Source organism: Oncorhynchus gorbuscha, linkage group LG21 (assembly GCF_021184085.1).
Source record: "Oncorhynchus gorbuscha isolate QuinsamMale2020 ecotype Even-year linkage group LG21, OgorEven_v1.0, whole genome shotgun sequence".
NCBI lineage: Eukaryota > Metazoa > Chordata > Actinopteri > Salmoniformes > Salmonidae > Oncorhynchus > Oncorhynchus gorbuscha.
This window is the reverse complement of record NC_060193.1, coordinates 59,297,937-59,315,182: the sequence shown is the minus strand read 5'-3', so window position 1 is coordinate 59,315,182 and position 17,246 is coordinate 59,297,937. Positions and strand designations below refer to the sequence as shown.

Here is a 17,246-nt window from a genome sequence, read left to right as displayed (position 1 = left end):
AACCAATAGCATTACCCTTCTCTGCAAAACATTATTTGTTGCAGCTGGAAAGGTACAGTACATGTTTTGGTAAACAGAAAAACATTTTTCCACTGGAGCAGGTGTAATTAGATCTCCAGATTTGAGGGTTATTTTTTATTTTTTTAAGTGATAATTGTCTTGGAGGTCTGGATTAGAATTTGAGGCCACTAGAAGGTGTACTTCTCTAGGACATGGGTTCGATGCTGAAGTACATGTAACACAAAACTAATCATATACTAAGAGAAAACTGTTCCAAGGAAAGGAAGTTGTTCCTTAAAGTAACCATAAGACAGATGAACCCAACTACAGAGATGACAAATGATGCCTTTACATTGACATTATTAATTCATGTAATTCATTCAATAATCTCTAATACGCAAAACTCCTACAGCATAGCCATTTATTGGTATTTAACAATGTACATCTCATTTAGAAACAATTGAATTGTTGAGTACTGTCAACATGAAAATGTGCATTTGACAGCAGCACACAACCATATGGATGCAATCTGACCACTGCTCTCGCCTTTCTCTTAACCCTTTCCGTTCAGCTCTGGATGGCTCCTCTCTTTAAGGCCACATCATGCCCTGATCTAGTCTTGGGTATGTCCCAATTATAACGCCTGCCTCCTGAAGTGTACACTCGTTCACTATTTCACCCACAAATCTAAAAACATTGGATTCGCAGAGGCACTGTCCATAGCAGGGATGGTGAACTGCTGGTCTGGTGTAGGCCCGCAAATACATTTCCAAAAATGAAAGGAAAAGAATGATGAACTCAGTCGGGTTCTCTAAGTTGTTGAAAGTTAGAATAGTAGAAACCACAAGGTGCAATTTCAATGTTTGGTTGTGCATCAGCAGTTTCTCTCTTGTTATGTCAGTCACCTGAGAGTCACTCAATTAGCCCATGTCAGCAAACATTTGTTTAGACTGGTAAGATAGTCTAGCCAGCGATCTAAAATTGTAGTAATCATGGTCGAATTACCAACTGGGGAGGGTCATTCTCACTCAGATATCATAATAAAAACTGCAAACATTTCTCTCCATCCTATAGTTGGGTGAAAAATTTCCAGAAATTAGCTAAAAAACTGCACATTTCTCTCCACCCAATTGCAAATTATTAGAATTCCATGAAATGAGTTAAGTTACAAAATCTCTCCTCGCCATGGCAAATTGTGTAGAATATCAGGAAATTAATTCTAAAACTAAAACTTTGTGCTCGCAAGGTTTCACTTGGGGCACCCAAAAGGCTAGGGCCGGCTCTGACTGTATGTGTGGGTATGGATGAGTTTATTTATTTAACCTTTATTTAACTAGGCAAGTCAGTTAAGAACAAATTGTTATTTTCAATGACGGCGTAGGCACAGTGCCCCTGAACAACTGGGGCAGGATAACAGATTTTTACCTTGTTAGCTCAGAGATTTGATCTTGCAACCTTTCGGTTACTTATCCAACGCTCTAACCACTAGGCTACCTGCCGCCCCAAGGTTAGGTAGACCCGCGAGCTACTGCGGCATGATGAGTTGATGTTTTATGGTCCCCACCCCATCAAAGGTGCCTATCCCTGGTCTAGTGGGAGTTTCTACCATATTTATTATTCCAGTCATTCCCTTTCAAATCAGTGAACAAGTGCAAACTTGTGGAGAAAGGAGAGATAATTGGAACATATGGCTAATACTGGCGTACTATCCCTTGCAGGACAGATTATGGCAGCCAGCTCCATAGATCAGGATGAGATATAAGAGGATGGGTTTCTAAAGGCAGCAGGACAGGTCAACATTAAACCCTGGAGTCTCAGATAGACAACTCAAGTCTTAATCTGTCCACAGGCACCAGAGCCAGGAGATGAGATAATGGAGGTTAGAGGGTTTACCAGGAAGACGACAGGACAGCCTGCTGAGTATTCCAATTAGTCCTACAACTATCAATTAGGGATGGTGAGATGGGGATGTAGAATTCAAATATAGATGGGCCTAGAAGTGGTGTCAAGCAGCAGCAGGCAGCAATAGTCATTCCTTGTCAGTTGTTTAAATAATTTAGTCCTCATTTCTTCTTCTTGTCTTGTGTGGAGGTGAACCAGGCGTCCAGCAGTTTCTTGCTGTAGTAGATCTGCCAGCCGTGCACCTGCACCGCGATCACCATCACCAGGTACATGACGGACACGGCAGAGAAGCCGAAGATGAAGCGGTAGGCCTTGCCGTGGCGGTACAGCAGCTGGGCCACCGGGAACATCTCCATGCCCCCGTAGATGAGCGGTGCTATGCAGAAGAGGCCGGCACTGATCATGGAGATCACCAGGTAGCTGATGTTGTTTTTGGGCAGGGCCATGAAGCTGAAGAGGGAGGGGATGATACTCAGCAGGTAGGGGTACTCCCACTGGTAGGGAGCAGCCACCACACTGTGGGACACCAGGTTCAGCTGGCTCACTGTCACCTGGGCAGCTAAGAGGAGCCAGATCAGAACATGGACGATGTTCAGCTTACGGATCTCGGACTTGAGGGCGACACTATTGAGAAAGACAGAAGAGAAGCACAAGAATATGTGATGTTTCAAATGGGTCACTGAGAACAAAACCTGTCATCTTGTTTTTATGTAGGCACTACACCCTAATCGCTCCTGTAAGCCGGTCTGGATAAGAGTGTCTGCTAAATGACTAAAATGCAAAAACATTCAAATGTTATTTTTTATTTCACCTTTATTTAACCAGGTAGGCTAGTTGAGAACAAGTTCTCATGTGCAACTGCGACCTGGCCAAGATAAAGCAAAGCAGTGTGAGGAGGTAGGCAATACATAGGCCATAGGTGTGAATAATTACAATTTAGCAGATTAACACTGGAGTGATAAATGATCAGATGGTCATGTGCAGGTAGAGATACTGGTGTGCAAAAGAGCACAAAAGTAAATAAAATAAAAACAGTATGGGGATGAGGTAGGTAAATTGGGTGGGCTATATACCGATGGACTATGTACAGCTGCAGCGATCGGTTAGCTGCTCAGATAGCAGATGTTTGAAGTTGGTGAGGGAGATAAAAGTCACCAACTTCAGAGATTTTTGCAATGAGAGCGAACCTCATCTGGTAGTGTGAGGCCACTCTCTCGCGGTGCTGAAAGTCACTTCCATCTGTGCCAGTAGCTCGAGGTCCAGCTCGGGAAGCCATGGTTACTGCCTGTCCAAAAACTCAAAGTAAAACATGTCATTCATTGTTGGAGCTTTCTAAGGTGCTCATTAGTGCTCATTAGTTATTTCACAACTGCAGATAAGTATACAGCATAAGCTATCACTATCGAAGACATTGAAACCTAATGGCAGTCTAATTACATTAGACAACTAGCCTTTAAAATAACAGAACTAATACAATTTGTATGAAATTAGCAATACCAATGAATGAATAATTGCATTAGTCACATGCACTGTAAACAGGTGTAGACTAACAGTGAAATGCTTACTTACGGGCCCTTCCCACAATGCAGAGAAAAATAGAACAATAATAGAAAGATGATAACAAATAATAAATACACAATGAGTAACGATACTTAGCTATATGTACCAGTATACATTTTGTCGGTCCCCTCTACCCGGGCTCGAACCAGGAACCCTCTGCACACATCAACAACTGACACCCACGAAGCATCATTACCCATCGCTCCACAAAAGGCTCGGCCCTTGCAGAGCAAGGGGAACAACTACTTCAAGGTCTGAGAGTGACGTCACCGATTGAAACACTATTAGCGCGCACCACCGCTAACTATCTAGCCATTTCACATCGGTTACATATATACACAGAGTACCAGTACCGAGTCAATGATAACATGACTATATACACGGGGTACCAGTACCAAGTCAATGATAACATGACCATATACACGGGGTACCAGTACAAAGTCAATGATAACATGACTATATACACGGGGTACCAGTACCAAGTCAATGATAACATGACTATATACACAGAGTACCAGTACAGAGTCAATGATAACATGACTATATACACGGGGTACCAGTACCAAGTCAATGATAACATGACTATATACACGGGGTACCAGTACCAAGTCAATGATAACATTACTATATACACAGGGTACCAGTACCAAGTCAATGATAACATGACTATATACACGGGGTACCAGTAATGAGTCAATGATAACATGACCATATACACAGGGTACCAGTACCAAGTCAATGATAACATGACTATATACACAGGGTACCAGTACTGAGTCAATGATAACATGACTATATACACGGGAAACCAGTACTGAGTCAATGATAACATGACCATATACACAGGGTACCAGTACCAAGTCAATGATAACATGACCATATACACGGGGTACCAGTACCAAGTCAATGATAACATGGCTATATACACAGGGTACCAGTACTGAGTCTATGATAACATGGCTATATACACGGGGTACCAGTACCAAGTCAATTACAACCTGACAAAATACATGGGGTACCAGTACTGAGTAACGATGACTTGGCTATATAAACTGAGTACCAGTACCAAGTCAATGTAATTGAGGTTGATATTTACATATAGGTAGGGGTAAAGTGATTAGGCAACAGGATAGATAATAAGCAGTATCAGCAGCGTATGTGATGACTCAAAAGGTAGCTATTTGGTTACTATTTAACAGTCTTATGGCTAAGGGGTAGATGCTGTTCAGGGTCCTGTTGGCAGTAGGTACCGCCTGCCGTGCGGTAGTACAGATAACAGTCTTATGGCTAAGGGGTAGATGCTGTTCAGGGTCCTGTTGGCAGTAGGTACCGCCTGCCGTGCGGTAGTACAGATAACAGTCTTATGGCTAAGGGGTAGATGCTATTCAGGGTCCTGTTGGCAGTAGGTACCGCCTGCCGTGCGGTAGTACAGATAACAGTCATATGGCTAAGGGGTAGAAGCTGTTCAGGGTCCCCTTGGCAGTAGGTACCGCCTGCCGTGCGGTAGTACAGATAACAGTCTATGACTTGGGTGAATAAGGTCTATGCATTAGGCTAATAGATTAGTTGAGCCATAAATACAGAAATGACTTGTACAAAGCATAGCTGATCCTCCCTAGTTTTCCTGAAGGTTACCCAGTGAACTTGACAGTGGACACATGAGGATCATGGGCATGTGGATTAACACTAGCTTGGCTACCCTCTGCTTTCCTGTCCCCTTCTACTGGCTTATCAGATAACGCCAGGCCAGGCGAGGATGATTTCTAGTTAGCCAGTAAAATATTTAATTCCCCCCTGTGGACTATTTAGAAAGAACCCAGAGGTCCTTGTGTTAAGACATTCATTAACCGGCCTGATTCCAATACAGTTTTTTTTAAAGACAGACTTAGTTAGCTAGCAAGCATCATCAGCTATTTGTATGTAGTTTTTAAACGACCAGCTGCTTGTAAACTAAACAAGCATATGCTCACAGTTCGTCCCGAACTGTCAGTGGGGAAATGCATGACAATGCAACGTTACAAGTCAAAATGTAAAAAGTCACCCAGACAATTTTAAAGTTACCAAGCTAGCTAGCATCACCAGCTATTAGTATGCAGTTTCTAAATCGACCAGCTGTTTGTACTAAACTAGCCTGCTTGCCAACTTAGTGGTACTGCTAGCTTAAGTCTCATTGGCGTAGACACCTGGCAAGAACAAACTGCAGCTAAAGTTTAGTTTTCTAGACATACGTTAATGTAATACTTACTGTATGTTCAGTACAACAGTAGTTGTTACACGCTCAATGACGAAACTCGGTGGACATTCCTCCTTTCTCCCGTAGACATGTGCAATACGGAAGTGTTGACTATTCAGTCTGTGATTGGACAGATGACTGAACGGAGGGTAGTGGGGACAATCCAAAAAGTTGTACTACAGTTGGAAACAGAAACGCTCATTGCGACAAGCTATGTGTGATCTTCTTCTTCGTGAGGTTCGAAATACGTTTGTTAATTTAACTTTTATAAATCCATTGAACAATGTTATAAATCCATTACACTTTGTGATACAAAATAGGAAAAGGGGAAACGGGAAAAATAAAACATATTTTTAATTACCCTACCAACTAACCTTATTAAACTCATTAAAACTCATTAACACTCATTAAAACCCACTACCTTATTTCACTACTTTAACCGTAAATGGTTCTACCCCAGGCCAATGACTTGAGAGGACGGGCCACTACCACTCAACACACCCTGTAACTCTTCTGAAGTTAAATCTTGTACCCCCAAGTACTTTTCTGCAGCTGCCACCACAACATATATTTTCTGTGACTTTACATTCCATCACTGTGGTACAGTTGATAACCATTGCTAAGGAGCCAACCTTACTGAAACATACAGTATATCACTCATTGGCCTATCCCTCTGTTCTGGCACAGATCTACTATTCACAGGGATCCTCTCAGAATCCCTTACCCTTGATCCACCCTCCTCTACTTTCTTTACTGCCTCATAATAGGACATCTTCTGCACTACTCTGACCCTGGCCACCTCAACCCTCCTCTCTCGCACCGGACACCTCCAATTCTCCGCAACATGGGCACAGTTGACACACATTTTTTCCCATCGAAACTACACATTGCTCTGTCCCATGTCCTCCTTCACACTTCCCACATCTTGAATTATCCCTCCTACACACTGCTGCAACCTGCCCATAAATGTGACACCTATAACACCGCAGTGTATTCTATGAAATATGAGAGATGCATAATTAGTGGTCTGTCAAACATAAATGATTCTTTATGTAAACATTCAGCAACAAAGGCATTATATTGAATGTTGTGAGTGTATGCAGTGTTGTACAGGTATTGACAAAAATAATGATGATGATCTTGTTGAAAACAGTGAGTAACCAACACTAGCATGTGTTGGACCCTCGTTACCACTGCAGGCCTTCATGCTCAAATCAGTTTTGTTCTTGAAATCCGTTTTGGAATACTGGCTGTACAAACAGCAAGTTACAAGTGACCAAATGGGATATGTGTGTGTTCAGACAGCAGTCATTTGCTGACATGGCTATGGCAGTTGTCATAGTAATGACAGGTGTGTGCGCAGTGGTGTAGGCTGTTTGGTGGTGGTGCTCTGGTTCCTATCGCTCAAAAGTTATGTAACAGGCTAAGGTGACAACAATGCCTGCCATGGACGTTTACTAGTTGCTTTAAATGTTCAAAATCATAGTGTAAGAACTCAAAGGATAAGATGATTCAACTTTAAAAAACAAGTCCTTTTTGGATAGCCATAGCAGTCAACTAGCTCGCTAGGTAGCACATTCACTAATTTGCTTGTAAACAATTAACAAGCAAGTTGGCTACCGCATGTTCTTGTCAAACTGTCAGAGTGGCCAGCAAGCAACAAGATATGCCAAATAAGTTTATAAATAAGTCAGATTAGACAGTTCAGACTCAAGTCGCATGGCCAGGACTCAGATTTGTATCTGATTTCATACCACCTACGAAGATGCTTTGAAATGTGGCTTGAAATATCTGATTCCATGTGCTTTTTGGCAGTTCAGATGGCAAGAAAAATAATACATTTAAATCTGATATACAAATAAATAGTATTTGAGTCACTTCAAACTGCCAATGTGAACACAGCTTGTGTGCAGGCCCAATGTGAACACAGCTTGTGTGCAGGCCCAATGTGAACACAGCTTGTGTGCAGGCCCAATGTGAACACAGCTTGTGTGCAGGCCCAATGGGAACACAGCTTGTGTGCAGGCCCAATGTGAACACAGCTTGTGTGCAGACCCAATGTGAACACAGCTTGTGTGCAGGCCCAATGTGAACACAGCTTGTGTGCAGGCCCAATGTGAACACAGCTTGTGTGCAGGCCCAATGTGAACACAGCTTGTGTGCAGGCCCAATGTGAACACAGCTTGTGTGCAGGCCCAATGTGAACACAGCTTGTGTGCAGGCCCAATGTGAACACAGCTTGTGTGCAGGCCCAATGTGAACACAGCTTGTGTGCAGGCCCAATGTGAACACAGCTTGTGTGCAGGCCCAATGTGAACACAGCGTGTGTGCAGGCCCAATGCAACAAGTAGCAATCGAAGAAGACAACACATTGTTTTAATCACTTCATCTTTATTTAGAAAAACAACAATAGTCCAAAAACATTATACTAAGTTCTTCATTTGGTTATATGTTTAGCACCATTGTCAGGTAACATTTATTTTTTCCTTCAAGATAGTCTCAACAGGTATACATACACATTTACAATTTCAGACAAAATCAGTAGTTAAACAAATAATTGACAGAGAGGAATACTGCCACATCCCTTAGAGAAGTGTGGTTGACTTTTGAACTTAATGTGCATATTGAAATGGGCAGCGTACAACCAAATGTCTTCACTATGTTGCATATCAATTGAATTTTATTTTCGGTTCCAAACCATGAAACAATCTCATTTCCAAATATGATATCAATAAATAAAAATGGTAGACACTTCTGTATAATCTGGAACAACGTGAATAAGTGGATGATAAAAAAGAAATCAATCTGTCGTGGAGGAACTATGGGATCGGGAAAATCACGTTGTTAAAGGGGAACAATGTATGGTAATACATACTGTGAATGTAACAGTGTTACTTATATGCCAAAGGTATAATCTGGCATTAAATAAAGACATTAGAATGTCTTCTGAAAAGTCCACACATGGAAGAATGACCTCTGAAGAATAATTGTGTACTAACATTAGGTATGCATGACAGATAAAGAGGATGCGTTGATGCTTGCTTATGAAAGCTGCGGTAGACGGCTTGCCCTGTAGTGGCGTCATAATGGCTGTGACTGTTGGAATGCAAAGAACGGATATACTGAGTGCACATAACAAAAATCTGATATGGAAATATAAAATACAAACAAATGCTATGTATTCACATAAGGAGAAGAACATGTTGGGCAAATGTAATAACTACATCCTAAAATAGTTCTCTTTAATAAAAAAATAACACATTGTTTCCATTGCAATATGCTGCTATCCACAGTAGCGCCATCGCATGTCAGAAACCATGTTTTCTCTATAAACACTGTCAATCACGTGAGGTGGATGACACTGCTACAACTGGGATAGTCAGTATTCTTAATCATTTGCAACATTTCCACCCCTATTAACCAACAGAAATTGTCATTTGCATAATTATCTGAATATCTACATACAGACATCTCAAATAATTTATCTGAGGGTTTTGCCAAATTCATTTCTGGGGTAAATGAAATGTATTGCAGAGATTGATTTATGTTTTTTTCTCACCCATCTAATACTGCAATACAAAGGCAGAAACATTCTATAGCTGTAGCACTCACACATTCATTGGATACTTCTGAGCCGAGTAGTAGTTTTCACTGTTGTCATCATGTGTCACTATTGAGGTTTTCAACAGTTTAAAATGAATAAAACACGAATAAAACAGCTATGTAGTGAGTTGTGGTGTGGATGCCCTTTTTGTTGTTGATCTTTACATTGGGTACAATAAATATCCGGAGAATGAAGAGTGGACATATTGACCGGCATAAAGTCCTGCTGCCTGGTCAGATGGAAGCTGTACATGCACAGTGTCTCCTTGCTGTAAAGGGAGCACAGCACTCCCTGACGCCTGGTCCAGGCTGCCCTTTTTGTACTCATCATATGTGTACATCACAGGCTCATTGTTCTTGACCAGCGCCACCCACACATTCGCTCCTTTGCAGTGGACGTGGTAAGCAAAGTAATAGATTCCCGGTATGGTACAGCTGAAGATGCCGGTTTGAGGATTGTAGTCCTGATGGCCATTGTACAGGAGCTTGTCGAAGACAACAGGGGAGCCTACGGGGGGGAAAGGATTGGTGAGCTGAGCCGTGAATGCTGGCATCTCCAGGCCGTTCCTGTCCCCTCCATTCTTCGGTTTCTTGTAACCGCCTTGTTTAAGACCGTCCAGACCAGGACCCAGCGCAGGGAGGATTTCACCAAGACCAGGTGGTTGGGTGGGGGGTCCGGGTGGGCCAGGGGGACCAGGTTGTCCTGGTTGTCCAGGCTGACCAGGGGGTCCACCGTTGCCGGGTTTCCCTTGGGGCCCTAAAGCGCCTGGAACACCAGGTTTACCTTCGCCAGGGTAGCCAGGTTTCCCTGGAGGACCAAGTTCGCCTTTGGCCCGGGAAGACCGGGAGGACCAAGTGGCCCACCTGGACCAAAATTTCCAGGGATTCCCTTGGGTCCCTGGTGACCTTTTCTCCGGGCATTCCACCTTCTCCCCTTGAACCGGGCATTCCAGGAGCTCCAGGGAGGCCAGGTAACCCTTTGTGGCCGTTATCCCCTTTCGGACCCAGTGGCCCTGGTATACCTCTCGGTCCTGGTTGACCACCCTCTCCAGGATACCCACCCTGTCCAGGAAGCCCAGGAGGCCCTGGCTCACCTTTAGGACCTGGCAGCCCCTTTGGCCCTCCATTGCCACCTTCTCCTTTCGGACCTGGGAAACCAAGACCCCCAGGTGGCCCAATGGAACCGGGCAGGCCCGGTGGCCCGTTGGGTCCAGGAAGGCCTTCCTGCCCTGGGAGACCTCCATGACCTTTGTCACCTTTTGGGCCTGGAGCTCCAGGAAAACCTCCATGTCCTTTGTCTCCTTTTGGTCCAGGATATCCTGGCTTTCCGTAACCAGGTAGGCCTGGGCCCCCTGGCAAACCTGGTGGGCCTGATTCCCCTTTACCACCTGGGAACCCTGGTTGTCCTGGCAAACCATCTTGCCCAGGCTTGCCAATACCTGGTAGCCCAGGTGGTCCTGGTTCTCCTCCTTCACCTGGTGGACCAGCAAGTCCTCCTTCTCCAGGTGGGCCTGGTTTTCCTGCCCCCCCGGGCAATCCTGGTAGTCCATTCAGACCTGGTTTTCCAACCCCTGGCAAACCCCCTTGACCAGGAGGCCCAGGTGGTCCACCAGGTCCTTTCAAACCTGGCAATCCTGGCAAGCCAATCCCTTTGTCTCCCTTGGGCCCAGGAAGACCAGGCAGTCCAGGTATGCCCTTGTGTCCAGGCTCCCCTCGAGGCCCAGGCTGCCCAGGCAGTCCCTGACCCCCTGGCTTCCCGATGCCTGGCAGGCCTGGTGGCCCTGGAAGACCTGGCCCCCCAGGCATCCCCATTGGTCCTACATCACCACCAGGACCAAGGTCGCCCTTCGGACCTGGCTGGCCGCCTCCACCAGGTTTACCGGGCATTCCCGGCATTCCGGGTTTCCCTATCCCAGGATACCCTTGGGGACCAGGAGGGCCTGGTTTTCCATGGGGGCCGGGCATCCCTTGACCTAGCATCCCTGGAGGGCCCTGTGGTCCTGGAGGCCCTTGGGCTCCTGGTGGCCCCTCGGGACCAGGACCCTGTAGTCCCCTATCATCAGGTGGTGGGCCTCCAAGGCCTTTCCCATTACTGGGATATGACTGACCTGTGGATGACATCAATTTGCATTTATCATGAATTACTGACTGGAGTTAGTGACTTGAGTATCTCATTGAGCACATAGGAACATGACCAATTAATATGCATGGACATTTGGGTAAGCCCAATGGACCTTCATCCGTAGATGATGGGACAAATTATTATATTTGAAAATGAATGCCAAAAGCTGACTTTAATGTCCCCCTTGGACACAGGGTGCTGATAGTGGATGTTAAAAGCATGTTACATTTCCTAGTTATCGAACATACTTTCTTTCCACCTTCTCTGATTCCTTGCTTGATTGTTGAAATAGTCAAAATACACATTTATGTGAAATGTCTTACACTCTTAGAAAAAAAGGTTTCCAAAGGGTTATTTGGCTGTTCCCATAGGAGAACCCTTTTTTGTTCCAGGGAAAACACTTTTTGGTTCCATGTAGAATCCTCTGTGGAAAAGGTCCTACATGTAACCCCAAAATGTTCATACCTGGAACCAAAAAGGTTCTTCTATAGGGACAGCCAAAGAACCCACTTAGGTTCTAGATCGCACCTTTTTTCTCAGTGTGTACATTATCTGCAATATACCTTATTTCAAATCAAAGTGTATTGGTCACCTTTTAATTTTTTTTAAACCTTTATTTAACTAGGCAAGTCAGTTAAGAACAAATTCTTATTTTCAATGACGGCCTAGGAACAGTGGGCTAACTGCCTGTTCAGGGACAGAATGACAGATTTGTACCTTGTCAGCTCAGGGATTTGAACTTGCAACCTTTCGATTACTAGTCCAACACTCTAACCACTAGGCTACCCTGCCGCCCTACAAAGATTTGCAAGTGTTACAGCAGGTGTTGCGAAATGGTTAGGATGCTAGCTCCAAAAGTGAAATAGAATGACTCGCAAATACAATACAAATAGTAAAACATCTAAACAAGAAATCAAGAAATAGCAGAATGAGTCCAATTAACAATCCAGTGGTAGATATATTAGAATGAGCATGCGTCAGAATCCAGAAAATAAATACGTGGTGTGTATAGACAGTATATCATTTTGAAGGAAAATGGTTTGTATAGTAGTAGCTATATTAGGATGAGCTATGTGGAGAACACAGTACAGACATACACAGTGAGTAAACAACAGTGTGTTTTGCCTGCTTCACATGCGATTTGTCAAGGATGCTTTTATAAGCCATGAGCTGGATCTGATTTCCTGTGGATGTTAGGACAGATGAGAAGAATCTTGGAAAAGCAGTTGAGAGGTGTTTTGAATGGAACTAACATGTCAGAGACTGGGTAATGGTTTCATGTCAGCACTGCACCATGAACCTCTGGTTGTACCATACTGTCCATGTTGGCTAACCCTTCAAACCCACATTGGTGGCCATGGCCATTATCCAATTTCAAATCTAAATATGGTTCAAATATACTATTGTTTAGCCTACACTGTTAGCACCTTTTTTTCTATCTAGAACCAAAAACAGTTCTCTAGCTGTCCCCACAGGAGAACCCTTTAAAGAATCCTTTCTAGTTTCAAGTAGAACCTTTTTGGTTCCATGTAGAACCAAAAAGGGTTCTCCTATGGGGACAACCAAAGAACCATTTTTTTCTAAGCATGTACATTTTTGTGATGTAGACAATCTATTAAAATCTCACCTTTTCCCTTGCCCTTATTGGGTGGCATCTGGGGTTGTTCGTGCATCTGTGGAAGCATCTGTGGAAGTTCTTGCCCATACTGTGGCAGCACATATGGCATCTCTTTGCCGTATGGCATATGTTGTGGCATTTCCTTCCCGTACTGTTGCTTGGACAGCCCGTCCCCGTTCCCATACCCGTTCCCGTTCCCGTTCCCGTTCCCGTTCCCGTTCCCATACCCGTTCCCTAGGGGCATGTGAGGTATCTGTTGCATGGGCTGGTGCTGCTGGGGAAGGTGCTGCTGTGGGTGCTGCGGCTGCTTGTGCCCGTAATATGCCGCCCCACGGGCATGGTGGCGTAGTACTAGACACAGCTGGAGTGCCACCACCAATAGATGAGTAGAGGGGAGGGGCTTGGCCATGTCCTAGGAGAGAGAGAGGGCAGGTCAGCAGAATGAGAGTTTCAAGACCATAGAATGAGTTAAACAGATGAGAGTTTCAAGACCATAGAATGAGTTAAACAGATGAGAGTTTCAAGACCATATAATGAGTTAAACAGATGAGATTTTCAAGACCATAGAATGAGTTAAGCAGATGAAATTTTCAAGACCATAGAATGAGTTAAACAGAGGTATTCTGGCAGATACATTAGAGAAAATGTATGGCAGTACAATAACCCCTCGCAGAAGTTTCTCAGAATCCTGAGAGCTAAGATAAGTGTGCTATTTAACATTTTGTAGCGAGGCCTCAGGATGCACACTATAACCATATGACTATACACAGCGAGGGTCTCCCAAATTTTCTGATCATACTGTACTCTGAAACATTTTAAAAGCCTTGTTGTGGAACAGATAATAAATAGTTCTGACAAGTTAAATCACATGGATTTGAGTTTGATACTGCCAGCGTGGACAGCCAGGCCACTCCTCAAGGGCAGACATTTTTGGCTATGAAACCACAACACTCTTATTCAGAGGTGGGGTTTTGAGTTACTGGGCGGGTAGGAAAAGAGAGTGAGCTCGTTGTTGTGGATGTCAGTTCCTGCTCTAATGAAGAGATGTGTTTTGCATCATTGAGAAGCGAATGTGCAAAATTTCAAACTGAAAATAATCCAACGCGTTACTTCGAAGCTTCACACAGTACAGTTGCTACTGATCCAGTGGGTCTACCCCAGTGTAACGAGGGAAGAGGTGATTCATCATACGACTCTATTTCTCTATTTTGAAAGTTATATATCTTGAAAACTTGATTGTTGACACGCAAAACATTTTGGGATAATATCAACCTCAGACTAATGAAAGAAATACCAAAAGAAGAGTTTTAACACTGCAGTATGCTTGTTTGGGTTTTAAAGAGAAAATTTGGTTCAAACAAGGTGTTAGAGTACATTTGGAGGGACACTGAGCTAGCTGTAAGATTACTGTTGATCAGTGGAGGCTGCTGAGGGGAGGACAACTCCTAATAATGGCTGGAACGGAGCCAATGGAGAGGCATCAAACAGATGGAAACCATGTGTTTGTATTTGATACAGTACCATTCCACTGATTCGGCTCCAGGCATTACCACGAGCCCGTTCTCCACCAACCTCCTGTGCTGTTCATACATTATGATTAGTCTTATTCCAGACACCTAGACAAAACAACTGTGAAAAGTGAGGAGTTATATGCAACATGGCAGAGTTTAAACATGACAGTCTTCACAGCACATCTATTCCCACTGGGCAAAAACTGGTTGAATCAACGTTGTTTCACATAATTTCAACAAAATAAATCATGTGATGACGTTGAAGCAACGTGGAAAACTGATTGGATTTGCTCATCAGTGTAAGGGAATTTAATTTTTCACTCAAATTTGTACCTAAATCCAAATGGCATGGTGACATTGTTTGTGGATTTCACGTTGAACTCCCGTTAATTGACAACTCAACCAAATGGAAATCAAAACTAGACTGTTGAACTGACGTCTGTGCACAGTGGGTTGTCAGTATAAGTAAGTAGTAAGTTGTAAATACACGCAGTACAACACTGACATGGCATTTAAGGGACCTCCTCAGACCAAAGGAAAAGCAATGACTAAATGGACAATTGGCATGTGTGGTTCTTGTAGACATCAGCATGGACCACAGACTACCATACCACCTGAATCAAGTCATTTATGGTTTGACTTGGCAAAAACATCTCTGCTTTCACTAACCATTTAATGCACAGTTTGTCTACGCAGTAATCATTTGTATGTGCTCAACAGTGGATAAAATGACCTCACTCTGTCCAAGTCAAGGTTGTGATTCTCCATGCTTTCATAAGAATCAGTCTGGCCAGGCTGTGAACAGCAGAGAACAGCAGTGAGTCCATTTATAGCCCACATGCCAGATGTATTATTTCTCAGAAAACAAGCAGGAAGCAAGGGAACAGGATAACATTTGGTTTAATGCTCAGCCAAAATGAATTGCCCTAAAAAAGGTTCAATGCTGACTTTATCAAGTCTTGTTTGTGACAGACTGCTTAGAAACAGGAGGTCGGCACATTGGACCTAGTCAAAGCTACGGAACACTTTGACTTTCAGGCTTTTCCAAATTTCAATAATGTCATCGGTCCTGTTGATCAAACATCTTTAAACTGTTTACTGGTAGAATTAAGCATCATTTCTCATTCACAACCACTGTAGGAGCATACCAGGAACAACTTGTTGATGGAATTGATGTATCCCATGAGCCAGTGCGAAATAAGAAAAACACATAAACACCAAGATCACTCCACACTGGTCCTTAACACTGCCAACTACCAAGCTATGAAAGCACCATAGTATACATCCAGACCTTCGCGTTTCTACCATGATGTCTGGGAAATGAGCACATTACCATGTCATTAGACTGAAGGGCGCTACCCACATAAAAAAATACTACAGTTTACAATAGAATACTACACTACTTATTATAGAATTCTGCAGAAAACTGTAGTATGCTATGGAGTACTATACTACACACTGTAGTTTCCTTCAATCATGTGTTTTACTTAGTGTAGAATTTTGTAGTATACTATAGTAAATACTAGTGTTATCTGCAAAAAAATACTATAGTAAATAATATAGAAATGACAGCAAAAACACTTATAAAAACTATAGTAGATACCACAGTATTTAATTAGCATATACCCTGGCCATTCCCCACCCCCATATCCCAATTTGTGCCAGCCATAAGTGAGAAACATACATGCCAAGTATAGACCATAATTATATTGTATGGCTATTGAAAAGAGCAGAAGCTGTGAACTACCTGTTCAGACCCCAGTCCAACCATTCTACCTACATGCTATGGAAAATGTGCTCTTTGTCAAAGATAATGCAACTAAAACACTATAGTAAAGAGTTACTATAGTTACTACAGTACAAGTATACTACAGTACACAAGAGTTACTACAGTATACTTCAGTTGCAAAAACACTACAGTGAATGCTACAATAAAGTCCACAGAAACAATACAGTGAATACAACAGTATTCCTACCATGGTATACACTATAGTTGTTTTTCATGTAGGTAGGCTGCTGGAGCCACACAAATCAGAGGGATGCCGACAGTGTTACACAGTCCACCCGCTTACTGTTAATGCAATGTCAGTGTTGTGTCAGCTAACATTGGCTCAGCCAGCAGACATTCCAATTTCAGCTGAAAATTCTTTGTGCGTAGTGTAAGTAGTGGATCTGTAGACACATGAATAGGGTTGATATTATCACTCTATAGACTGCGAAGGCTGCCAGACTGTATTAATGGGTAACATTTGTAGGCCTATAGTGTACAGTAACTCACCACATCCATAACCTGTTACATTGTGGGGGGACGTGTGCTGTAGGCCGGTGACTACTTATTCAATTATTTTATTTCCCTCTGCTAATTTTGGTTTAGTGTTTTAATAGCAACTTCAGCCATTTTGTTAGAGTTTGGAATTGGTTTTGGAAAGCAGCGCTGGATGGATTCTCCTCGCCAGAATAGCAGTCATTAGGTTGATGAATAACACACGAGAAGTCATGGGGATAATGCCTCTATTATTCCAACCACCAATATTGAAATAATACAATTACAATAAGTCCATGGAGGAAGCATCAAGAGGCTGTGCCACATGTCAGTGTAGAGCAGACCAGAGACTGTGAGGAAGAATGGCCTGTAATATTCACTCTGTTCATTCTCAGAGCAACAGCATGAGTGGAGCTACGCCCATTCCCTTCATT

The 17,246-nt window shown here is 43.2% G+C and overlaps 1 protein-coding gene and 1 pseudogene across 1 annotated transcript; both read right to left on the bottom strand.

Moving 5' to 3' along the window:
* Positions 1-407: 407 nt before the first annotated feature.
* LOC124008706 (protein jagunal homolog 1-B-like) lies at positions 408-5,814 on the bottom strand. Its single transcript, XM_046320215.1, has 3 exons — positions 5,708-5,814; positions 3,090-3,187; positions 408-2,526 (listed from the first exon to the last, which is right to left on the bottom strand). The coding sequence occupies exons 2-3, from the start codon at positions 3,176-3,178 to the stop codon at positions 2,064-2,066; spliced, it is 552 nt and encodes a 183-aa protein (XP_046176171.1). The 5' UTR covers positions 3,179-3,187; positions 5,708-5,814; the 3' UTR covers positions 408-2,063.
* A 3,297-nt stretch (positions 5,815-9,111) lies between these two features.
* The window catches only part of LOC124008698, a 20,690-nt pseudogene continuing 12,555 nt past the window's right edge, over positions 9,112-17,246 (bottom strand).